This window comes from Triturus cristatus, chromosome 3_2 (assembly GCF_964204655.1).
Source record: "Triturus cristatus chromosome 3_2, aTriCri1.1, whole genome shotgun sequence".
Classification (NCBI taxonomy): domain Eukaryota; kingdom Metazoa; phylum Chordata; class Amphibia; order Caudata; family Salamandridae; genus Triturus; species Triturus cristatus.
In genome coordinates, this window is record NC_140584.1 from 1,031,333,086 (window position 1) to 1,031,359,630 (window position 26,545).

At 44.2% G+C, this 26,545-nt stretch overlaps 1 protein-coding gene across 2 annotated transcripts in view; it reads right to left on the reverse strand.

Annotated features, from left to right (window-relative positions):
- The window catches only part of STX1A (syntaxin 1A), a 912,703-nt gene that overhangs the window by 37,513 nt on the left and 848,645 nt on the right, over positions 1-26,545 (reverse strand). For both annotated transcript variants that reach the window (XR_014980056.1, XM_085649675.1), the window contains exon 8: positions 5,904-6,041. Coding sequence is in view for 1 of the 2 variants with exons in the window: in XM_085649675.1 (XP_085505801.1) it covers positions 5,904-6,041 (138 nt within the window). In the remaining variant the exon portion in view is untranslated. The remainder of the gene's footprint in view (positions 1-5,903; positions 6,042-26,545) is intronic.

Genomic DNA, 26,545 nt, shown 5'->3' on the forward strand with positions numbered 1-26,545 from the left:
AGGACTCCCTCCCAGCCGAGCGCTCGCTGCACCGCAAACCATGTTGATACTGTAGTGCAGTGGGGGCGATCCACGCGTCTTTTTTGTTCTTGTTGTAAAGCGCCACCAGGAGTCCGTCTGCCCCAAGAGTGTGCCTGTCAAGCCGGAGGGCCGGTTCCTCCTGCAGGGCGTGGAGCCAGTGGTTTACTACTATAAGTTGCGAGGCCCAGTAATACAGTTCTATATTAGGCAAGGCGATTCCTTCATCGTACCAGCTCCTAGTGAGTTTAGATAGGGATATGCGGGGGGTGTCCCATATCAGATGAGCAGTCCCACCTCAGCCTCGATGGCTTTAAAACAGGAGTTAGGGATTGGGGTAGCCGTGTTTTGTAGGGCGTATAGGAACCATGGGAGAGCCATCATTTTGAATAAGGCCGCACGGCCCTGGAGGGTCAAGGGTAGTACATGCCAGTGTTTCATGTTGTTTTGAAGTTTCAGGAGAGGGGGCACGAGATTTCGCTCGTAGAATTGAGTATGGTCTGGTGTAATGTGGATGCCAAGGTATTTAAAACCATCTCTCCTGAGTTGTATCGTTACTCCCCTGGGCAGGGGCGGTGGGGGGGGACCGTGGAGAACAAACAAAACCGATTTCGCCCAGTAAATCTTATAGCCTGAGTATCTGCTATAGGGTGCACAGATATCTAGTAGACCATTGATTGAATGGCTGGGGGAGGTCATGTATAGTAATATATCATCTGCGTACAGTGATATACGGTCATCCCACCCTTCCGTCCAACGCAGTCCCCGTATCACCGGGTCGCGTCTTATCCAAGTTGCGAAGGGCTCAAGCACCAGTGCAAATAGGAGCGGGGACAGGGGACATCCTTGTCTGGTCCTGCGCCCCAGAGGAACGTCGTCAGATATGCGTCCATTGACCACTACGTGTGCCATGGGTTGTGTATACAGTAACCGGACCCAAGCACAAAAGTTGGGGCCAAAGTCAAAATGTTGTAGCACTGCGAACATGAATGACCACTCCACCCGATCGAAGGCCATACTGGCATCTAAGGATAAGATGACCGCCTCTTCTTGGATGGTGGACATTCGGGCCATTACTCCGTGGAGCCGCCTTAGATTCATTGCCGTGTTACGGCCCGGCATAAAACCGGATTGATCAGGGTGTATGAGAGACGCGCGGTGCTGTTGGAGCCTGGATGCAAGTACTTTCGCTAATATTTTTGCCTCCACAGTGAGGAGTGAAATTGGACGGGAGGAGGTGCAGTCCTGAGGGGGCTTGCCCGGTTTGGGGATCGTCACTAAAGTCGCTATCCTCTGATCCCTGGGGAGTATTCGCTTATCTAGACTGTCTTCGTATATTGTTAATAAATGAGGCCCCAGCCTATCTGCTTCTGTTTTGTAGAGTTCCACGGGAATACCGTTGGGACCTAGTGCTTTGCCTGATTGCAACCCCCTAAGTGTAGCCGTGATTTCGTCCACCGAGAGCAGAATGTGTTCTTGATCCCTGAAATTTAGTAATCAGCCAAATACCGGTCTTTGTGGTGCCCTAGGCGGTGGGGGTTACCCCGGAACCCTGTGGCTGTGGTCTACTGTGTGTATAGTGGATACCCAGTCTCCAGCAGCAACTGTTCCATGTATAACTCTGTGCTGGGGCCTTCTATTTTCTAAGGGGTCCCAATCAAGCATACATTGTTGCACCTGGAACAGCCCTCTGTGCAATCTAGTTGATTTGTCAGCTGTATTTCCAACTGTAATGGTTGAAGCTGTTGGAATGGTTTGTGACAAGCAGCGAGACCTCGTTCAGGGTTTGTTCTATTTCTATCATTTTAGCCGCCAGTTTTTTATGGTCTGAATGCAGCAGGCCTACGTCTTGTGCCACAGTCTCGATGTTATGTTCCAGCGCTGTTTGTGTGTCATGAATTGCTGACAGAATTCTTTTGGTGTGGGCCTCTAGGGTTGTTCCTCTTCCAGGCAGATTGCCTTCAATTGCCTTTAGGCTCTGTGCCCTAGCATCCTAAGCCACTTTGCTGTGTTTGGGGCGCACCATTGCTCCTGAGCCGTTCCCAATTGTGTTGTGCAGGGTCTGTTGCAGTGAAAGCTGTGGAGGCATATATATCGTTAGCAAGACTGAGTGTCTTGTTATGAGGTAGAGAGTGTCCATTGCAATTTAGGATATGGATCTTAGAGGTTTATTGTAGTAGTCCTGCCAAGCTGAGGCTGTCTCTTAGAGTTGCTTGGCAGTGTGTTCCAAGCATATCTAGCAGGCTGGGTGTGTAGTGCCAACAGAATCTCCACGTCAGTGGTATTGTTTGCTCCCCCTTAGGGGGTGGGTGGTGCCTGGGTGTAAGCGGTGGGTCTGTCTGCCTCTCCTGGGAAGATCAGGGATTTCAGTCGGGCTTAGTACTATACTCTCCCACCTCACAAAAATCATTGAGCTTCGAAGCTGCTCTCACAAGGACGATGACATGTTGTAATATCGCCAATGGGTGAAATCCACAGAGAAGACCCAGGAGGAGATGCAGATATGTGTCGGTCAAAGAAGTGTCTGTGTCCAAGAAATCCCACCCAAGTCTCTATAACATGGAGAATATGTAGGTGTGTAGGTGATTGTCTCATACTTCTTTTCAGTGGGGATTATGTAAGAGAGTGTGTTTAACAAGCTTTTCTGGGCTCAGCATGGTTAAAGATAGAAAAGACTTAGAAGGTGATGTTGGAGTTATTTTACATCTATGTAGTACTGGAGGAAGTTGTGGAGGCTCAAGAGGAGTGTGTACTGGATCATCCAAAGAGCTGGATGATGAATGGGGTGAAGAGAGGAGGCTAGAAGAAGAAAGAGATGTTGGATGTAAAGAAGGCAATATCTCCTGAACAAACAAGATCTGTCTTCTCAATGTCAATCTGTATAACATAAACCTGTGTGAACTCGATCTATGTGCAAAAAGAACTGTTGATGGACAGAATGCAGAACAATGTCATACATTCACCCCAGTACAGAGATCTGAGCCTAAATCCATAGTTTTTTTGCTCACCATGCTATTCCAGTTTGGACCCAGCCATATGCAAATCAGTCTTGACCCTGTGCCCTATGGGAACAGTCCAGCTCGAACTGCCAGGCCTGGTCCACCCTGGACTGGAAACAAGCATCCTAGGACCGGTTTCGGGGTTTCACCCCTCTTCAGCCAGGATAGCTTGATTCCAATGGCATGGAGAGCACGGGACTCACGTCCGAGCATACCCGTCCCACTCGGGGTGACAAATGCAAAAAGAACTGTTGATGGACAGAATGCAGAACAATGTCATACATTCACCCCAGTCCAGAGATCTGGACCTAAATCCATCGTTTTTATGCTCACCATGCCATTGCAGTTTGGACCCAGCCATATGCAAATCAGTCTTGACCCTGTGCCCTATGGGAACAGTCCAGCCCGAACTGCCAGGCCAGGTCTTCCCTGGACTGGAAACAAGCATCCTAGGACCAGTTTCGGGGTTTCACCCCTCTTCAGCCAGGATAGCTTGATTCTATGTGACCAGTGAGCTGCTGTGTGCCTCAATGCTGGTTGTTGTGATGACTAACAATATGAATTCATCGACAACAAGTGAATCAACATTAGCATTTCAGCTGCCCATTACCTCAGCTTCCATGACGTTGGGCATATAGTCTTAGACAGCAACATCTGTAGAGACTGTATAGTGTTTCATAAAGTGAGCTAGTTGCAGCAATACACATTTTCAATTATCTGTTCATCATCAGTGGAAAAGGTAGGGAATGATGGGAACGGAGTGAATACCTATGCTTGTTTGCCTGCCTAGAGCTCCCTCTTCCAAGGTCTTTTGATGAAGAAGAAGAATCTGCTTCTCTGATCCCTGCTCGGCTTCTTTTACTGTTCTTTATGCCAAAGGTCCTCCAGATTTATTCTAAGCTTCAGACCTTTTCCCCCCTTAAGTGATCCTCTGGACGTATTTTTTACAAAAATCCCAAACTTAAGTCAGATACTTAAGTTAAATAGGATGAAGGAAGGAATACCAAACAAACAGAATGCTGGCTGCATTTTTCCTCCCACAGGACAGGAAGTTCATGAATAGTGAAGGCATTTTGACAAGACCTTTCACCTGCAAGATGACAAAACAGGTTACATTTGTCAGCAGATAAACATTGAATAAAATTGAAAACCTTTCCAATCTTTCGTAGGGGTTTCAACACCAATGTAGAGTTCAGAGACCCTTCTCACACAAGCCATTAAAAAGGAACTGATTGTCTAAGCCAACTTCTACTACAAGGTATGCAGGATATGAAAGCTGCTGGATTGTTAAAGGAGCAGTGTACTATGGTCAATCAGCTACTCATTGCTGGCCATTTGGTTGCCTTTTACTTCATTTTTTCGCAAAGCTTTTAGTCCTCAGCATTAGAAAACATGTGGCAGTGATGCTTTGTGTAACTATTTTCACTTTATGACCACACTGAACTCCTCACACAATTCTGAAAAATGTACCGTTAGATAGGCGATGGTGTAAATATGAACATTTTATCGTACCAGAAGTAGAATTAGCACATTAAAAAAAAAAGTGTTCTGGGTTCTCAGTGCATAGGTGGCAATTATTCTAACATTTATGACTATCAATAGAGGTCTTGCGATGCAGATGTGGTAAAGGTTGTAAAAATATTCTGAGTGTGATTAGTATTAGTAACTATACACAATGGTTCGAAATTAAAATTCAAGGCAAGTTGTTTGAAGGAAACACATTCATCCTTCTGGTGACATTAAAAGTCAAAATTACCACCTTTATGAAATTATGTTATTAGATTTGACTACTATGAGGGACTGTATATTTGAAACAAAGTAAGACCAACATTCCGAGTTAGGTGCTGAAGGTTGAGCAATGACACATATCTATTTATTGATCACAGTGCTTCTCGCATTGAGAAGAATAAAAAGTGGAGTACAACTTGGGGCAGGAGATGGCGGATGAGCAGTTATTGAAGGTTTGATTATTGCAAAGGAACTGCACTCGATGTACCGCTTCAAATATGGAACGGATAGTTACCTATGACTTACCCCCCACATATTATCAGCAGGTTCAAATCGGAAATGGGTGCACATTTTATAACCCAATTTGAAATTTCCAGTTATATCAGACCAAAAAACTACAGTGGCGCCACCTCTCTGGCAAATTCTGGGTAAAATGCTCAGATTTCAAATCTAACAAAGGCAGCAGAAGACTCTAGGAGTTTATACTCTGTGAGTAACAAAATGACACAAAAAACCTCCTCTGAATGTTGAAGGGACCCTCTAAAATGTACAGTGTTTAAGTCTGCACTGTTTTGTACAACAAGAAACCTGAAACAAATGGCCATAGATTGCTATAAGGACATTGCTATCTTGTAGAGTTTTATCAGGGTTCCCTAACAGTCTTGCTCCCATGCTTTGTAATTTGTTAGGCTCTACAGTCATTCCATTGGGTGCTAAAAAGCAGCTTAATAGAAGTAGTCCGTTATATAGTACCTTCCTGTAGTGGGGTAGCAAGTAAATAGTATTACCTTTGACTCACTTATGTATCCCTCCACTGTGCTTGTTTGAGACTTACGTCCTGCATCAGTGTCTCTACCACTGCTGTTACTACCTGCATTAAATGTATTGTCTATTGCAAAGTTTTATTTATTTTTACTATAAAAAATGTCCCTCTTGGCTTCAGTTTGAATGGCAAGCTAAGGAACATGTATAGGCAGCTGATTCCTTCCCTGCACCGTGTTGTAGTGAGTGGAGTCATATGCCTACAAGTGGTCTTCCTCAAGGTAAATTACTAATAATAGTAAGAATCAGCAATTGCCCTTCAGAAGTGTCAGAGACAGCAAATCCTTTCCCTGTTCATAAGATGCTGACATAAGTGGGAGCTGTGTGTTCACTCACCTGGCTCTCTACTAGCATTGCCATGTCCATAAACATGTCGTGGAGTTCCCGGATGCTGGTCTCCAGCTTGATTATCTCACTGTGTCTTGTCTCGATTTCGTTCAGCGCCTGTTTTGTGATGTTTGAATCCATGATGATCTGTAAGAAGAGAGAGCCTGTTAAAAGCGAGTGAAAGTGACGCCAAAGAGCAGGCAGCCGGCATCAAAGCAGCCAACCAATCAACAGACAGGGAACTTGAAAGAAAAGAGACACCTGTCAAAGAGAGGAGGGTGTGCAATAGTTTTTTATTTAGATGTACCAAGGCTTCCCTAGACTGACACCTGCAGAAGGACTGACTGTACATTTTCTGATGTTTTTATTGTTTTGGTACTGAGGGGTAAATACAATGCGTGATCTCCAGTGATATGATCTAATTTATAAAAAGCCCAGCCCCTAGCAGAATTTTTCAGATTGTTGTGAAAGAGCAATTTGTTCTTGTTCCATTAATAGAAGAGTGGAAGAAAGCAGTCTTTTTAGGATACTCAAAATTAGGTTATCATTGACATTTTGTTTACATAAAGCGCAAAAAAACCAAATAAAGCAAGGTAGGATGCAGAAGAATACATTGCATTGATAACATGTATTGGACAAAATGAGTCCAATTGAACTTGTGTCTGTTTCTAAACAGAATTAGATCCAGGAGAAAGGTAATAAATATCAGCCAGCTAATTTGTGAAGTTAAATATCGGGGGATCAACCTGCTGCCCACCAGTGCTAAGGCAACAACTCGGCATCTTGTCAAAACAATCTCCAATAACGCTCCTAAAATGGTGATAATGGTCATCATTTCCCGCCCAAAGCCATCAAACTACTTTTTTCTTGCTTCTAGGTTGCTTCTTTCGCAAACTAAATCCACAAATTACAATGAGCTGCTTCATCGTTGGTGATCTCTAATATTCTTTGAGAACTGAGATCCTCTCTGGGATGCTAGTACAACAGAGCGAGCCAAATGCAGTCCAAGAACTCATTTGAGGAGCACCGGAACATTCATTTCAGGACCGGCTTTTTAGGTGAGAGTGTCCCCCTACCTACGCCCGTCCTCCCACCCCTGACCTCCTTCTCCACAAATTCCCTCAACTACCACTTTCCGATAGTGCCAATCACCTCTTCATTGCCCCTCTCTGATGCACATTTCATTGTTTTAAGCGCTTACGCTCTGCTCATAGTTCACTCACTCTCAGTTTTGTGATCTGCATTGTACACGCTCTTTGTAGCAGGCACATTATCCCTCTGCGCTGTTTTATGATGAGTAAAAACTGAGACAAGACACAATTCCGACCTCTAACCAGCAGTACCAATAATCACCAGAGCTAGCTTGATATTTATTATTGTTGCCTGGCAACTGCTGGACACACAAGGAAGTTCACGTGCATTTAAACCCATACATTATTTTTTAAACACAGCGCTCCCACCAAAGTCAGCGCCAGGTGCGGCTGCGCCGCTCGCACCGCCCAAAAGCCGGCCACGATGACTTTAATAAAGACCAATCTTACCTCTTGGGACATAAGACAAATTTCCCTCATCTGGTTAGCATAGGTAATGAGAAGCAAGGATGGTAACTTCTAAGTCGATATATAGCTCTCAATGTTAGGAACAGACTCACAGACAGCCTCTAAGGCCCTGATTAGGCGTATAGGTGCTATTTGGCGCATGTGGTGAATAAAGATACCACGGGGTATGTTATCCATCAAGTAAGATAAATTGCACCTATTATGAGTTTCTGGGGAATAAAATGCAGATTGTGGTGTTTAATGCACCAAAATCTGCATGGTACGGTAAATACTGTACTCATTTCCTCTGATAACTTTCAACTGGTTGGTTCTGCCGCCATTTAACTAAGGTTGAGGTATTTTAACGCATCCGATAATATTCGGATGTATTAAATGCAGCCAAACTCGTATTTCGGATCCCTACGCAAGCAAGGGTTTACGCAGGCGTCGGATCACAATGACCCATCGTATTCAAGTATTACTAGCATTGCCAATATGTTCACAAAACTGGAAGCTTAAACAATAAAAATGCCTTGTTTAATTACCCTGAAAAGCATGTTTGACGGTTTCTCTAAATAGATAAGAGTTTCCTGTAAAGGTTCCTATATTACATCAAATTCATCATCTTGAACTGAAAATGAATATCACTTCTAGCCACATATGGAATGAAATTTAGTCTTGCTTACACCATAAAACAAAAATAATTCTTATTTAAGGGCACAAAATATACATTCATCACTTGCAAAGAATTACACAGTATATGCAGTTCGATACAATATACTGCTTCTTTGGACCTCAGAAGCTACCAGCTTGGACCCCTTTGGGGAGCACACTGCTGCCAAACGCTCCTTCACCAGCTCAACATTTGTTATCCAACTTCACTCTAACGCCTCAACGTACAAACGCCCAGCTGGGCAACTGTCTAAACCACCAAAGATGCTGCTTTTCAAACACCTTCTCTTTCATTTTGTAGTACCTACAGTACGTCAAATGAGTCACTACCTGCCGATTTCAATTATTTTCTAACTTGATGATTAACTTGTACTATGATTGTCGCACACACACATGCCAAGAAAATATGAACACAACTAAGAAATTGATATCTTTTATATCATCTGCAACAGTAAGCAATACTTGACAAAAAGGCCTAAACTCAGGTCAATCTCCTGGTTAAATGAAACTGCTTGCCACCATGTTGGCTTTACGAATGAATAGAGTGGTGGTACAAAAGGACATATGCCTAATTGCTCCACCAGAGAGAACCTCAAACACTTGCAAATTGGATTGATTAGATGGAAAATTCTAGGATCCTACTGACCATACTCTTAGTCAATGCTGAAAAAGCATTCAACTCTATCCACTGGCCATACCTCTTCCTGGTACTGCAATGCTTCAGCTTTAGGTCTAGATACCACGGGTGTGGGCGCTCAAGTATCAACACCTGAGAGCAGCGGTGATGGATAACAGGATGGTATCTATTCCCTTTCCATTGGGAAGGGGAACAAGGTAGAGGTGCCATTTCACCTTTCCTTTTTCTGTGCATGGAGTCCTTGAGTGTTAGGTGAGGGCATGTGATCAACTGGTCAGCTCCATGGACCGGGTTTCCTCAGTAAAATGTCCCTGTATGCAGAAGATGTCTTACTGTACATGGCAAACCCAAATATAACATTACCCTTTATCTTCAAGCCGTTTGGGGAGTTTGGCACATATTTGGAGTATAAAGCATCATATGATCTTCATTTGAAAGTCAAACGTTTGAATAGAGTAGCAAGCGCAATGAGATAGCGGCTGCTGAATGAACTATTCAATGCATTAGTACGTAAAGAGATATAAACGTTTTTCATTTAAACAGATTTCAGAGAGTTTCCTACCCAACCTCTGCTTCAGCATCAGTTTCTATGCAGTAATGTCTACTGAACATACAGATATATTTCTATGTTGCAGCCCTACAGTTATATACAAAAGAGACTTTCTAAATTCATGCTGTGGTAGCAGTTTTTGTCTGCAATAGGTTCATCTCCAACCCCTTCCTGATGTGAGTTGTTTGGTCCTTCTTATGACTTTATTTTTTTCTAATAAAATACCCTTTTAATATCCAGAGAATGTAGGTTTCTCTCTGCAAGTGTAGAAGGATTAGGGAATGACATTGGTAATTTAATGGTTTGATTAATGTGAAAATCAGACACTACTTTCAATAAGAAAGTAGGATGTGTTCTGAAAATGACCCTGTTTGCATCGAAAGCAGTAAAGGGCTCTACTGGCAATATGGGTGGAGTTCACTGAATCTCCTAGATGAAATGTCAGGTATGGGAAAAGCAGTTTTCCAATGATGGTGGAATGTTGCTCTAGGAATAGGTTCAAATGGAAGACTCAATAAGACTTTACAAGATTAAGTTCCCATGGTGGGGAGGGATTCTGCACAGAAGATGCCACCTTTTCTTTTAGAAATTTGAGGAAGACTTTGATAACTGGAATCTTGCAGAATGAAATCTAGTACGGAGAGTTCCAATATGTTGTTACAGCTGCCAGATGACATTTTATAGAAGCAAATTGCAGTTTGAATTTTTGTTAAATGTAGTAGAGTATGGAATGATAGCTTCTTCCTTGTACGAAACGGGATTAAAACTTTAGTCTGACACCTAATACAGAATTTTTTCCATTTTAAGCATAACAGGATCTTGCCTTTGAAGGTTTAGCTTCTTTCAATATGTCCATACATTAATGGGGAAACTTTAAGCACCATACTGTCTAACTTCAGAAGTCATGCAGTCAGATTCAAATATTGAAGGATCGCTGCTGAATTTTGGCCCAGAAGTCTGGAAGGTAGATTCAGCCAGCAAGAGAATCTCCTGTGTTTGAAACTGAGAGATCTAGAAGATCTGTGTACCACCATTGTCTCTGCCAATCTGGGGTTACTAGTATGAATTTGATCCTAGTTGTGCATAGCTCAAGAATCACCGTGGGAATGAGTGGGATTGGAGGAAAGTTAGACAAATGGAGTCTCCATTCGATCAAAAGGGCATTTACCCTTGAATTGCATTCTGGTGCCCTGGACTCAAAGTCTTAGCATTTTTTCTTTCTTTCCTGCTGTGGTTAATAAATCCAATGAAGGTAATCCGATTCCTGAAAGATGGTTGCTATGACCTTGTTGTTTAAAACCCATTTAAGATTTTTCTTGTGATGTCGACTGAGGAAACCTGCATCTTGGTTTAGCTTTCCTATGATATATATTGCTGCCAAACTAATTGCTCTGCCTACAGCCCAACACCACAGTTTGAGCTTGAAGTCCTAGATATCTTGATCTTATTCTTCCTTATTTGCTTCTATAATGCATGGTGGTGGTGTTGGCTGTACTATTATATTGCGCAATGGTAGGAATGGAAGGAAAGCTTTGAGTACCAGGGTAACAGCTTTAATTTCTAACAGATTGATTCTGGAATTATTTTCCGTAGGAGACCAAAGACCTTGTACTGCAAGATGCTGACTTACACTAGCCAACTTGTCAATAATGAATCTGTCACTTTTAATATTTCCGGGGATATATTTTTAAATGGCACTCCCTTCTTCGGCTTTCAGTGACTGCACAACCAAGCTAGTGATTGTTTTGCTTGGATGGATAGGAGAAGACGATCTTCCCAACTGTCTTTCTTTTGTGACTATTGATCCTCTAAGCTCAACAGAAAGCTTCAACCTTAAATGCAACCACAAACCTATAGCTCGGTAGATGTTGTCCCTCCTAGGATCAATGCATCTTGCATCTACTTGTCCTGAAAGTAAAATTAGTCATGCCATGACGAAAGAAAGATTGAGGGGACCTCAATATCAACAATACTATTCAATTCCTTCAAGAGGATAATCCAGTACTCTTGAAAGTTGGGGCATTCCCACAGTGTGTGATAAAAGATCCCCTCCATAGTGTTCCACAGCAGTAGATCCTTCCATATTTGTTATGCTGTGTGCAGGGCCTTGAACTGGATCAGGTGAAACCTTGCCCTGATAACCATCCCCTTGGGGTGCATCGAAGCCACCTCCCAGTCAATAGATTTGAGGTTTCCAGGTCTTTCTCCCATTGCTGCTGAAGGGCCTTGAGATTGTCTGGCATGTTTTCAATTAGTGTTTTATACATGGATAATATCACACCTTTTCTAGGCTTGCCCTACAATATACAGATCTCGGCCCAATCCACTCACTCAGCTTGCAGCGCATGTCTGAGTTCTGTGTGTTTGTACAACTGTGAATGCGAGAGTTTAGACTCCTCCCAAATTTGATTAAAGGTCTTCACGGTCTCGTCCAATCGGGTACCAGCATGCAAACCCTTTTTAGCTTATTTATTTCTTTGAGAGCATGGTCCCCTCCCACAGTGGTGTCTCCAGTGTGACCCTCCGCCTCCACCCTAGGCAGGCAGTTGCACTTTCCCAGGTTATCAGTGCAGTCTGAGTGGAGGCGGGAGGCCCGGTTGGCCCTTCCGCCACACAGAGATAACATGTCCAGGTGGCCACCATCCCACCCCTGCCCAATAGTACCGCAGGATCATTAGTTGTTTCGTACACTCAAACGTTCACTGCATGCATTTGAGCCACCCAGTAGTATGTCCACATATGTGGCAGTACACAAGGTTTTTTATTTTTATAAATCTTTTTATTAAATAGAGAAAAATGAAATTTCTGAATACTAGGGGAGGAACAATATAGAAATTGTACATAAACATCATTCCACAGCGGTATGACATGGAAAGTGGGGACTCAAGGCGTTCTTCGGGGGTAGGGACAGTGGGTGGGATACAAATGTTCCCTCTGTATACATTCCATTTGTCCCAAATTGCGGACCACTTTTTGGGACACCCTCGTGCAACATACACTGTCTTTTCTCTAAGCATGCACCAATCCATGTCTGCCTTCCAGGTAGTCAATATAGGCAACACTCCAGAGCCCCACAGCCGGGCGATGTTTCTCTTAGCCACCTTCAGGCCCAATGTGACCAAAATGTTCCCTTTGCTATTTAAATCGGTAGGTTCCCAGACATTCAATAGACATCGCTTGGCTTCAGGCCTGAGTCTTACTTCGAGTACTTCATTTATACACTCATGTATCCCCTTCCAGTAAGTCTGAATATCTGCACAATCCCATATTATGTGCATGAATGTACCTTCCTGCCCACATTGCCTCCTGCACAACCCGTCAGACACTCTCCCCATGCTAACAGGCCTGGACCCTGACACATAGACTCTATGTAAAATGTTCAACTGAACCAGGCTGAGTCTGGAGGAAATCGAGACTTCTCTCGGGGATGTTATTGCCTCCCGCCACTCCTCGTCATAAAGTTCTAATCCATCTCTCTCCCACCGCCCCCTGGTCAAAACGAGGGGATCGGAAGTGTTGTTTATTAGTTTCTTGTATATGAGGGAGATAGCTTTTGTGGGCATGTAGCAATCCATCAACCTATCTTCCAGTGGCGAGGACTCTGGGGGAGATTCCCCCGTGGGCAAATTCGATATTAGTGTATGTTGCACCTGTAAATACCGGAAATATTCTGTATCAGCTAATTCGTATTCTTTTTTCAGGGCGACAAATGACACCATCTTCCCCATCTGCCACAGATCTCCGATCTTAGAGATCCCGATCAGGTCCCATTTGTCAAACCCTTTCGATGCCCGCAGAGTTCCCAACTGCTCAGTGTCCCACAAATGAGTGGCCTGCGTGAGCTTCTGGTCCCACCCCATACGTTTGTTCACTGCCTTCCAGACTTGTACTGAGTGTCTAATTGGCCCAGTGAGTGAAAACGTTTTAGTATTGGAGTAGATGGTCCTGTTGAAATTGCCTCCTGGAAGCAGCCATTTGTCCATCCTATACCCTGGATCATCCCAGCACCTATATGCACAGTGATTGATTGCGGCCAGATGAGCAGCCCTATAATATTTTTTGTTGTCTGAGAGAGCTATCCCACCGTCATACCATGACAGTACTAGCTTTTGTAAGGCTATGCGTGGTCTGCCCTCCCAGAGTGGCTCTTTTTAGAGGCCTTCAATGTCTTTAAAATATCGCGCTGGGATTGGGGCAGGGTGGTTCTGCAGGGCATACAAGAAACGGGGCAAAGCCATCATTTTAAAAAGCGCTGCTTGTCCCAGCTGCACAAGGTTTTTAACGCTATTCTTGATACTGCCCCTTCCCAAAGCAGTGGTCATAGGTCCCTGTCCAGCTTAAGAAAGACCACCTCTGGGATCAGACAACGTGTATTCTGAGACTTCAGCGTCTACATCAACTGACCTGTGTGACACGATGTGAGGTTGTCGATCCCTCCCTCTAAGGTGAACAGGTAGGAGCCAATGAGCTCATCGGTGCCGTCCGTGATCTTGATGTCGTCCTCCATTGCTATGAGAACGGTGTCCTCTATAATGTGTTTTTCCAGAGGGTGATATGGAGACTGATTGAGATGTAGATCTCTCTATTCCCTTTTTTTTTTTTACCTCTTCTGCCCTCATGTCCTCTAACATATCTCACATGAAGATTTCTTCCCTGTCGTTTAATGTTCATTTTGCCATTTTCTTGCATATGGAACAGTCAGAGACAGAATGAAAGGGAAATAGACATACTATGCACACTTTATGTGCGTCTTTCCGAGCTTTCTCCCTCCCACATGAGGGACACTTGAAGAGGGATAGCATTTTGAGAAACTGGATGAAAAACAGGAGTTGTTAAAAAACATTGACATATCTAGAATTAGTTTTCAAAGCTGAAAATTTCTTTAAATTGAGGTGAAAAACTACAGCAGTATCCCTGGGTTCGTTCTCTCATGAGCCAGAAAAAAGAACTAAGGGAGGCAGGAAACTGCCAGTAGAAGGCATGTTGGGAAGAGGCGTCTCAAAAGTCCATTAAGGGATAGCGCTATTGACGACTGCCCGGAGGCGCATAAATTCAAATCGCGGCTCGCACAGCGCGGGAACCACTCATTCTGTTACCGGGGACGCCGCCAAAGGGGGACTAAAAACTCCAGCCTGCCCTGCATTGCGCCCGGAGGCGCTATTGACGACTGCCGCGCCCGGAGGCGCATAAATTCAAATCGCGGCTCCAGCAGCATGGGAACCGCTCATCCTGTTATCGGGGACACCGCCAAAGGGGGACTACAAACCCCAGCCTGCCCTGCATTGCGCCCGGAGGCGCTATTAAGGACTGCCGCGCCCGGAGGCGCATAAATACAAATCGCATCTCCCGCAGAACGGGATGCGCGCGGGTGGGCACGGGCCGCACCCGGTTGAAGCCCGGGCCAAGGGCAGGCCCATCTGCGCCCATCCTAGACCGGACGAGGCTGGGCTGGACCACCCCCCTTGGTTCCACATAGACGGACTGGCGAAAGGGGGTTTGAGAGAACTTCGCAGGCTATCCCAAGGTTAGTGCTCCTACAATTGACCATTGTCTGTTACACCCCTGTAGGTCATTAAGTCTTATCCCTTCTTCCCCAGGGGATTGGTCTAAAACGAACTATGGGAAAAAGTACCCCCCCGGTGAAAGGCCCCGCCACCAGGAAGAAGGTTCTATCGGCCCCTCCAAGTGCACAACCGACCGCAATCGATAAAATGCTACAGCGGGCAATCGGAGCAGTGTCCAATGAAATTGAGCGCACTGAGAGACGACTCTCATTAACCCCGACTCTTGCCACGAGTCCAACCCCAACGGAGCCAGGGACCCCGACTTTATCCTTAACACCAAATGTGACTCTAGATCCAGAGCCCTCATATGTACGAGCAAAGACAGGCACTGGCAGTGCTCCTCAGGTCCCCCAGAGTGGTGGCGCCAAGAAGAAAGGAGGGAAACGGAAACAAACCATAATTAATGAAAAAAGGCAGAATAAACAAGGCAGGGGGACCAGAAGCAGACCAGCAGCCGCAGAAGACTTTGGAGCTCCCGCCATGGGTGTCCAATCTGGTAATGGAACTCAAAGCCCACTTTACTTTGACTTTAAAAACTGAACTTGATGCTCTGATGACACGTATTGATAACCTATCATATTTGATGGACCATTGGGTGGGTAAAACTGAAGCTATTTTAAAAAAAATTGAGTCTACAACCCCTACCCCTGATCAAGTCAAACCAAAATAGGGTAACATCAGCCACTTACGAGGACTTTCTCTGTAGGGCCTAACACAATTATGCAAAAGTGTGTAGCCTCTACTCCTAGATTGCCCGACCCACAGAGCAGGGATCTAGCTAACCCCCAACCAAGGCCCCCTCACTGTGCCCCCCCAACCTTTAAACAGGCACACACCAAACACATCAGGCCCCTTGGATCAACAACAACAAGTCAAAAATAACCAAGATGCTAACAGGATCCCCTCAGAGACACCAAACCTGCATTGCCACGCATTGACCTGCCCCCAGCCTCTAGTCCATATGTCATCGTCTTAGCTGGAGTACCTGAGTTGGAAAGGGCCCCAGGGGAGACACACCCAGAACTTAAAAATAAATGTATTCACTGGCTAAACAACTATAGGTCTCTTCCCTACCAAGACCAAGGTGAAATTCTATTCACTCGTAGGGTGAGTTGGCTGGGGTGGAGGCGAAAAGACATACCTGGGTGTGGTGATCAATTTCAGGGATGCTTGGGCTGTTCAACACATCCTAGACTGGGGCTATCGAAGGGAATATGGGGATATTCTCTCCCTGCCCCAGGGATATTTCTACCCTCCCAGACACATGCTAGACAAAGAGAGAAACATGGCGAATGGTAGGGGGTTGAATGACCAAAACAGTGTCAGGTCAATAATAGGATGGGAAAGCTTAAATACAGTGATGTATAATATTCCTGTTAATAACAGGTTTAGCTCTCTGGACTTGGTAGATTGACTAAATCACCCTAAACAATGGCCCACTAATAAAAACTATGCCAAAACGGGAAATATGCATCTGGTTGGCCTCCCACAAAAGGAGGGACAAGGGAGGGAAAAAATAGTCTCGGAGAAGCTCTGTGAGGGTAGTGTTTCTACTCATACTTCTACCCTCGCTAGTACTCCAAATTGGGCTAATGAATGTAGCCAAAGAGGAGGGGTAGGATATCAAGACACTCAACAAGTCGCACCAGAGGAAAGGCCGACCACTCAAATCCCTCCAGCCAATACAGTGGAACCACAAAGCACCCAGATCTTATCCTGGAACATAGCAGGCCTTAACTCGAAAACGGACCTCCCAGATTGGGGGTCGTTTGTAGACCAACACGAGCTATGCCTGTTCCAGGAAACATGGGCAAAGACAGATTTATCTAGAGTGGGATGTGTAACGTATTGCACTCCAGCAGTTCAGGGGGCAAGGGGGAGACCATCGGGGGGTCTATGCACCTGGGTAGGTGTACACTTGGGATGTAATGTAAAAAAAATAGAGACCCAGTCCCCCGATGTCCTGTCCAGTCCCCTCTCTTTCTACAACGCTATGAGGATTGCAATTATCAATGTCTACTCACGGCCAGTAATCTATGGACAAACATCCCACATGCTCGATTGCCTCTCCTCATTCCTCCCTACCCTACAGGATAATTGTCGAATAATTATTGGAGGGGATTTCAATTGCCAATTTGAGCCCTTGAACGGCCTTACCACTAGCATTACAAGCGAGGAGGACTCTGTATGGTCAATCCCAGAACCTAACATCCAACCAACACGGGCATGGACCCCTCTAGTATTACAACTGAACGCAGTCACACTTAACCATTCACTAAGGGCTTGGAATGGCCGATTTCCATCTGACAGCCCTGGGAATTTTACTTTTAACAGACCGGGGTAGGCATCAATTTTGGACTACATTTTGGTAGACGTCAGCCTTTGGCACAGGGCTACTGACCTTAAGGTCACGTCACGCCATGAGAGCGACCACAACCCCATGGCACTTGAAATTTCCCTACCAATGGCTAAAGACCCGCCAAGTACATCCACAAACCCTAATCCCAACCTAATATTGGCTGAAGGAGGGAGGAGGGTACGCTGGGGGAAACTAGTACAATCACCGGATAAAGTGGCTTCTCTCTACCAACAAATCCTCCCCTTTCTAGAAGTCGCGCATGGAATATCCGCAACTAGTAGTAGTACAGCATCTCAAGCCATACTGGTAAAAAATCACAAGGACCTGTTTTCTATACTGGCAGATTTTTTTTATAATCGTAACAGGTCCAGGACAAAATCTAAACCTAAGCACCCATGGTACAATAAAATATTTGTAAGGTAGCCAAGCAAGCCCTATTAAATTCAATCAGAATGACTGTCAATTAGGGAAGCCAGGAATCGATATAAGAAAACCATAACAGGAGCTAAAATTAACTGGGAAAATGAAAAATGGGACGTAATAAAAACAGCATTAAACAATCATGATATGAGAGCCTTCTGGAACTTAGTCAAAACAGGGAAACCCGAAGGCCAATCGGCTTTAGGACCAAACCTAGGGGAAGAAGTCTGGAGCACCCATTTTAAATCTCTTTATTCAAGGCCCGCAGAAGAAGAGGGAGAGGACAGGGTAACACCACCCACCCTAGATGTGAACGTCTTAAACTTAGACGCTCCCCTCTGTACAATGAAGGAGATCACAGGGGCATTGGGTATTCTACTTCCAGCAAAAGCACCTGGGTTGGACAGGGTACTTGGGGACCTATTCAGATCCGAACCCGTTGTTTGGGCACCCTACCTACGGTCATTATTTAATGCAGTTTTACAAGGTATGGTGTTGCCCCCTACTTGGGCTGGAGCAGAAATCATCCCCATTTATAAAAAGGGCTCTCCACTTGATCCAGCAAACTATCGACCCATAAGCCTTATAGATGTCACTCAAAAATGTTTTGCTCGCGTACTGCTGGAGTGCCTGCAATCTTGGATAGAGGAGAACAATATACTAACACCTCTACAAGCAGGATTCAGGGCCAGGACCTCCACTATTGACCAGATCTTCAGGTTACAACTCACCCATTGGAAAACCGTGGTTTTAGAGGGTGGCAGCCTCTATCTCACATTCGTGGATCTTAAATCCACGTTTGACTTGCTGCGGCAAGATCAGCTATGGGGCATTCTTCTTGACATGGGAGTACCAGAATATCTTTGCCACCAGCTAAAATGCTTGCACCAAGGCAATTATGCGAGAATTAGATATGGCGAAGACGTAGAACTCTCCGCCCCTTTCCCTGTAGAGAAAGGGGTGCGACAGGGATGTGTCCTGGCCCCTACACTTTTCCCCCTGTTTTTAAATGGCTTAATTGAAACCTTACTAGCTGGTAAAAACATTGATGCTCCAAGGCTGGCGAACCGCAAAATTCCAGCACTTAGGTTTGCGGACGATACGCTCTTACTTTCTAAATCGCCCATGGGTATGCAGAGGGTACTGGAGGTATTTAGTTCCTTTTGTAAGAAGAGGGGATTAGAGATCAATCTCCAGAAAACCAAGTACATGGCTTTTAATGCTAACAGTATAAATTGCCCACATCCCCAATTAGATGGAAGGGCTCTAGATAGGGTTTCTATCTTTGATTACTTAGGGATCACACTCACAGAAAAAATGGACTGGGGGACACAAATAAAGAAAGCTAGTTTAAAATTGACCCAGTCCACGGGGTGGCATATTAAAAATATACAAAAATTGAACCCACAAAATGATAGGTCCACCAGTAGAAATCTATAAAATGCAGGCTGGGGGAGCCTCATTATACGGTGCAGAATTATGGGGCCATTGTTAATCCACTTCCCTATCTATGCCAGAGAACTCATTTCTTAGGCAACTGCTGGGCCTCCCTATGAGTACCCCATTAACACCGCTCAGAATGGATTTAGGGATTGGCTCCATAGCCAATGTAGCTTCCTCTAGACCTCTCCTGTACTGGCATCGCCTGTGGAGCACACCAGAGCTAGCTGACTATAAAGAGGAGTTGAATGATATCAAGACCCTTCTTGGTGCAGGGAAACTCCCCTGGCTAGCCTATATCAGGAACTCCTGTCAGGCAATCGGGAGGGCTAATATGTGGACCACACCAAAAGAGACCTGTCCCACTATTTCCAGAAAGGGACTACTCGACTCCCACAGAGAACATAAGATGGTACTACTATGCCAAGGGACTAAATCAAGTAGCTTGACTTCCAGGTTTCTGGATATCAAGCAGCAACATAGGACAGAACCAGCTCTTGATCATATCCAACCACTATTCGCAAAGAAACTCTTTCTTCAAATTAGGCATGGGGTCCTCCCGCTCCGAGCAGTCATAAACAAATGGCAGGGAGCCCTCAAACTTGATTGTCCAGGGTGCGACCAAGTCGAAGAAACCAAATCACATGTTCTTTTCTTTTGCCCCGCATATGGTAGGCCAAGGTCTCAGTGGGTGTTGCAACTTTGTAGAAACTTGGGGATTAGACATTGCACTGAGGCCCTCAGGCTCCTCAAGTATGAAATGACACACTTATTGTGTTTGCTACCTCTAAGTTTCTCTACTCGATGTGGTGCATTCGTAGAACAATTTTAAAGAAAACTATTGCAGGGAAACCCTAGCCCCAAGCACCTTTTCTATACGCTGCTATGCTATGTTTGCACATATTTATCGTATGATCATTGTTATTACAAATTTTCTTCCCTCTGACTTGCGATTTGTAAAAAAAGTATAAAAGATTTTCTTTCCTTTTTTTATATTATTTCTCTTAATCTAGTTTTTAACATTTTTATAATTATCCACTAGATAAGTCATAAGCTTTCTGATACTTGCTAGGAGTTTTATATGCATTAATGAATCGGCTAATTGTTTAAACGCACAATATTTTAATTCCCCTTGCACTTAAGGTAGAACACTTATCCCGCGATGATTATTGTCACATACCCAAGTTTAGCATTGAGTGTTGTTGTGAGAGAGCATATCCAAGAATGAATTAGAAAACCCTCCACAAATCAGATTCGCACCATCTTTTATTATTGCACCAATGTACATAAACTGTTTGATGATATATTCTAATTTTAATCTTAATATTTTTTTTATGATATACAAAATGTACTGTATTGTCTCTTCCTTATGTACTTTTATGACCATATGGCCGAAATAAAGCTTTTTGACTGACTGATATGTTCCTTTTTCTATCTCTGTGGAACATAAGCTTTAAGGCTGCATTTTTAAATTCAATTTCTCTACTCAAAACTTAATTGAGCTATATTTTCTATTGAAAGATGCTGCAATTCAATTCTGTGAATAAATATGAGAGGAATATTTGTGAAAACGTAGGCCGTGCTAGGCTTTCAATCTGATGCCTGGACGGTGAGTATGGTAGAGGACTTCTTTGGTGGATGGGCTCTTACGGCATCCACATCGTGCCTGCCACAGAGCTGGCCTCCAACAGAGAACATGTCAGTAATAAACCATGCTTTGATAATGAGGTATATGATGTTGCATGGTGATCGCTGGAGTGGTGGGAGTGTTCAGAGTGATGATGACACCCTTTAATGTCCCTAGACACCCCTCTTTGAAAGTCTTTGTTTGGGGTGGTCACAGATACAGTACGAGAGTCATCTTCACTGGCCGCCGGTGATTCCCCTTGTTCTACCCTAAAATCTTCCAGCTTCCCCATCATGCAAAATAGGACTCTGTTTTTAACATAAATTTGCACTCCTTGACCGAATGCAAGGAGTGTCAGCAGACCACAAACACAGAATGTGGATCAGAGGCAGCCTTCTTCCTCCTACAGCGTGTGACACTTTACAAAAAGGGAAAACAAAGAATAAACAATGGCAAAACTCAAAGGGAAAAGTTTCAAATCAGTCATAGATTTTATTTTCTAAGGATAAAACCTCAAAGGATAGCGTGAATAATCGCAGAAGTGTTCTGAGATCCTTGCAGCATGAGCTGAAAAAACAGAACAGAGTCTGTGAGGCAACACCCTTTTCCTTCATGTTTCTCTCTCTCACACAGAGGTTTTAAAAGTCAAATATCTTAGTTTCAGTACACATTCCCTTCGTATTGCAATATTGCCTTATGTAGTGTTAATATATGATTATTAGACAAAGAAAGGTGGGCCTGTAGTTTGGCAAAGGACAGCTATGACCTAACATTCAAGACGTATATGATGATTTTATCTGTAAAATAGGTGTTGCAGGATTCCTATATGCAGGCAGGAATATTCTACATTTATGATTATCCGTGAAGACTGTTCGATGCAGTAGCTAGCATGATTCTTGCATCTCTAGTCTGTTGCTGTTGCACAGATGTAAATGGAGTGGAGGTTGAACCGACTCCTAGTTTACTTGCACTATTCAAATACCTTTGTAGGTAAAGGCCTCACTCTCCGAGAGTTATTACTACATCAAAGGACTATTTAGTATCAACTATGCTACCATTCTTAATGGCAACTCCAAGGAAATCGTAATCAAAGTACTACATGGTTTAACATTGTTATTCCATGCTACATTTCTCCTGTAATAACCTCAGAGTCAAATTACCACTACTGTGTCGAACAACGTGGAACCCACCAGTCTCCTTCCCCATCAAAAGACTAGGCTCGATACTAAAGGCGAAGGATGAGAAGGTGGGTAGGGTTATGAGAGAAGCCACACAGACGGCGTTAGGCTGCAGTCACACAGCTTGTCTTCTCAAATAAAGGCTCTCTTGGGTGAGCTGTAGTCTCTCATGAGTGACAGCTCTTTTGTACTAAACAGAATACAAGACTACTGTTACTCTCTGCTCTTATATCAATTTAAATTTCATTTAGTTTTTCTTTTTATATGGATTTCACATTAATAGGTACATTCTGCAGAAACTTAAAAATAGAGAGAATCACTTGAGCATAGAAAAAGTCTGAACTGTCTGTATTGCCAAGTTGCTATCTTACATTTGTGTAACTCTGACAATATATCATTGTTGTCCATTCATCTACACTATATATGCCTACTCAGTATGTACCATGCCTGTGAATTACGTACCGTTATACTCTGTATAGCTGACTTAAAATCAAAATACAGTTTTTTTTAAAAAAGAATCACTTTGGCAACAGCTTCCTTAAACACTCAACATATCAATGGCACAGTACCTTTATCTTGCTAGAGCCAAGGGAATCATAAGACTGGTCATATCCAATGTCCTATAAACAGCTGTTATAGCTCCACAACCTGAGGCACTGAACAAAAGCAAAGGTTCACTCAGGATTTGTAAATAGTTTTGTGAAGGCTCAAGAGACAGTTGCAGTACATTGGTACAAATGGCAGTTCAATATTCTAACAGCAGTTTCACAATCCAAACAAATATATCTAACGCTCCCTAGCTAATGACTAATCTGAGGCCTTAGAAGACAGCACTGGAAGGGTCCAAGAATGCAAGAATAATCTTTCGAAGGGGGCAAGGAAATTCTTTTAAGTGACACTGCAGAAGAAGATTCAAGATGTGCCAAAGGCAGATAATTTCATAGAAACTGGACTTGGAATTCAGCTCAAATATGGTCTCAGCTGGAGAGCTGGAAACATAGGTGAAGGCCAGACTCCAAGTACAGACTTCCCCGCATCAACCAGGAGGAAAGTCAAGCACCTAGCCATTCTGTGGGTGTGGTTTATAAAGACTGTGGGATTCTTGAATACTGCGGTAAATTCTCAAAAACTGGTATCCCCAAATCCTGCTGTAAATCCTCAGCATACTGTCATAGTTTTAGGGTGACCGCATGAGGACAGAGTTAACTGTGCTGGGCAGCACACATCTGGCAGCCACAGTTCTAGGCAGCATGACTCATGTGATGCCAGCGCGGATGTCATCATGAGTTGCAATGCCCTGAGCAAGGGGTGGCAAAGTATGCCCAGGACCAAAGGTGGGTGTGGTCTAGCACCTCTGGCAAGTCATAACATTGCAAATATACACTCTTACCACTGTCAGGATCTTTGGCATACATTTTCACTCCAGCATTAGGCTGTCCTACTTCCTATGCTCCACTGCAAATGCCTCCAAGCTTTAACTGATTAACTTCCATATGACCCACCCTCACTTTCACTTCCATAAATCCCTAATCACCAGCAAGACAAGCTATTCCAATAGCCTGCGGGTTGACCTCCCACAGTATTGCTCCCCCATGGCACAATCACTACCTTTGCCAAAAACATGCTCTCCAACTGCCTAAACATGCATCCACCTCTATCTACCACCATGAGGTGTCTGGCCATGAGCTAAGCACATAGAACTCTACAAGGAATCTACAAGGCAGTACATGGTACCTCACATCCCTAACTTTCCAGGAATCTCTCAAATTATGTTCGAACATGAACACTTCACTATCGATCACCTTTCCATCCCTCAACTATCCTATGGCCATCTGTTGTTAAGGAGATTTGTGCCACTTGCAAGTCATTTGACCTTCTTTCACCTCTCCACAGGAATGTCCCTTTTGGTAAGCTGACATCTGAATATTCACTTGCTCTTATATCTTAAACCTGAAGAACCCACACTGCTGAACTATGCCAGGCAGTGGCACCTACTGCCACCCTCTCAGGTACTTGTCCTCGGTCAACCAATGGTAAATCAACTCAGCATCAAACCAACATTACACCCTGGGCCAAATTTAAAATGTCCTAATTTTTTTTTATCAAATACAACTTTCCTGCAACCTATCAGAACCTTTAACCAACATTAACCTGTGGACCTCAGGCATCCATACTGCAGTCCCCTTGGAATTACTTACTTACTTATGCCTACTATCCGTCTTGGGTTATAGACCATCAACCAGGAATCTCAAGCCATCTCTGGCCTGGGCTTTTCTTTCAATCTGAGTCCACGTGTAACCCATCTCCTTGCAGTCAGGTTTGAGGCCTCTGTGCCAGGCGTTTCTTGGCCTTCCTCTTTTCTCTTGAGGCTTCAAGGTCAGGGCTTACTTGGTGGTGTTTGATGCAGGCTTGAGGAGGATGTGACCTACCCTGCGCCAGCGTCTTTTCATGATTTCTTCATAAGCAGGGAGTTGGAACATCTGCTGCCATAGGTTGTTGTTGCTGATGGTGTTTAATCAGTGGATTTGGAGGATTTTCCTAACACAGGTGTTGATGAAGCTCTGGACTTTTTTGGTGTTGGTCACTTATTGTCCAAGTTTCTGCTCAATACAGAAAGACCAGTTTTACGTTGTGGTTAGAAAACCTGGTCTTGGTTTCCAGCGTTAGGTCCGTGGAGCTCCAGATCTTTAGCTGAATGAAGGCAGACCTTGCTTTGATGATTCTTGCCTTGGTGTCGGTGTCTTTGCTGCCCTGCTTGTCTATGATACAGGTCCCCCGAATCGGCTTGGACGTAGGGTAGGAATCGACACTTCCTGTATCGAGGAAACATAACACTGCACTATTCAGTGTTATAGTCCGGCCCTGATTCGTTGGAGTCCTTGACGCATCACTATGGGGTGCATTTAGGTTTTTCTCCAACAAAAGTAACCACTTATTAGGGTGCTGTAAGAGTGGTAAGTGCTGTAGTAGGTGCTATCACTACCAGTAAGTGTGTGAACTTCTTTCGTTTGGCCCTGATGAATTGCGGTTAAACTAACCAATGCAAGAAACATGTTGACCTTTTGAGCATCACCTAACTACCTTACTGCAGGGGGGCGCTCCTTTTTGGTTTTAGTCAAGAGTGGGACCCTGCCTATTAAACTTTTGTTATTTTGGGCCCCGACTACTTGTTTTAAAAAATTTCATTGGAGCACACTACACTTAGGGCCCTCACCCGCATTAGACCAACCGGCATAAAAGGAATGAAGATCTCCATCAAAAGGCCCCGATAAGGGCGCCGATCGGGGATTGCAGCGCCGCCCTGATTCGGAGCAGACCTGATGATGAAGCATGACATCTAGCTGGCTGGATGTGTGAGGGTCTTTTTCCTGAAGGAGGAAGTTTCTCCTGACTTCACTGACTTACAGATCATTGTAGGCCTCTTTCTGTCTAACCACACTCTTTAGGAACAGCATACATCTTTATACTTTGTCTATGATACTGCCAGGTAGGTGAGGCCTCAACCTCTTCCAGCGCATGGCCTGCAAGAGAGACTGCAGGAGTGCTGGCTGTGTTAGCATTCAGGATCATGGTTCTTTCCCTTATGGATGTTGAGACCAAGTTGTGCTGATGTGGCTGCCACATTGTTGGTCTTCTCTTGCATCTGTAGATGAGTGTGAGAAAAAAAGGCCAGGTCTTCTGCAAAATCCAGGTCGTTGAGCTGTGCCCAAGGTGTCCACTAGATCCTATTTCTTCTCCTTGCTCTGGATGTCTTCATGATCCAGTTTATGGGAAGCAGGAAGAGAAAAGGCAAAAGCAAACAACCCTGGAAGACTCTAGTCCTCACTTGGAAGGCTTCTGTGAGTTATCCTCCATGGACAATCATGCAGGTCATTCCCTTGCAAGAGTTCCTAATGATTCTAACAAGTTTATCAGGCACACTGCAGTGGCGGAGGAGTTTACAAAGGGTCTCTCTCTGTCCACATTGTCACAAGCCTTCTCATAGTTAATGAAGCTGACATAGAGGAGGGGGGGGCCTTCCATTCCATCGACTGCTCAATGATGATGCGCGGTACTGCAATGTGACCTACACAGGATCTATCTGGGCAAAAACCAGCTACCTGGACTCGTAACTTAATGTCTACTTGCTCCTCCATTCTGTTCACAATGACTCTGTTTAACACATTCTGCTGAGGCTGAGGCTGAAAGCCGAGTTAACCCTTTGTAGTTTGCGCAGTTACTCATGTCACCTTTATTAGGAATTTTGATGTGATACTCCTCCTTCCAGTCTGAATGCACCTTTTCCTCTTAAAAGGGCCTTCCAAACATGGGGTAGAACATATCTATTTATGATTCAGTGTCTGCCTTCAGTGACCCTGCAGGAATGTTGTCAGGTCCTGCTGCCTTCCCATTTCTCATATTTGTGATGGTGTGCCGTATTTTTCCTTGGTTGGACTGCTGCCGTCAATTGGCAAGTCCTTGTCAGCTGGCTGTATGTCTGGTGGAGACTGCTGCATAGGCTGGTTCAGCAGTTCTTCAAAGTACTTTACCCATCTTCGTTGTTGATCTTGATAGAGCGCCACGTTATTCAGAAAATTGTAGGGGTGCATCATATTCACTGTTAGTCCGCACCCACATATTAATCGAAATTGTATTAAGGTGTGACTTAGAAATATATCACTCAAAT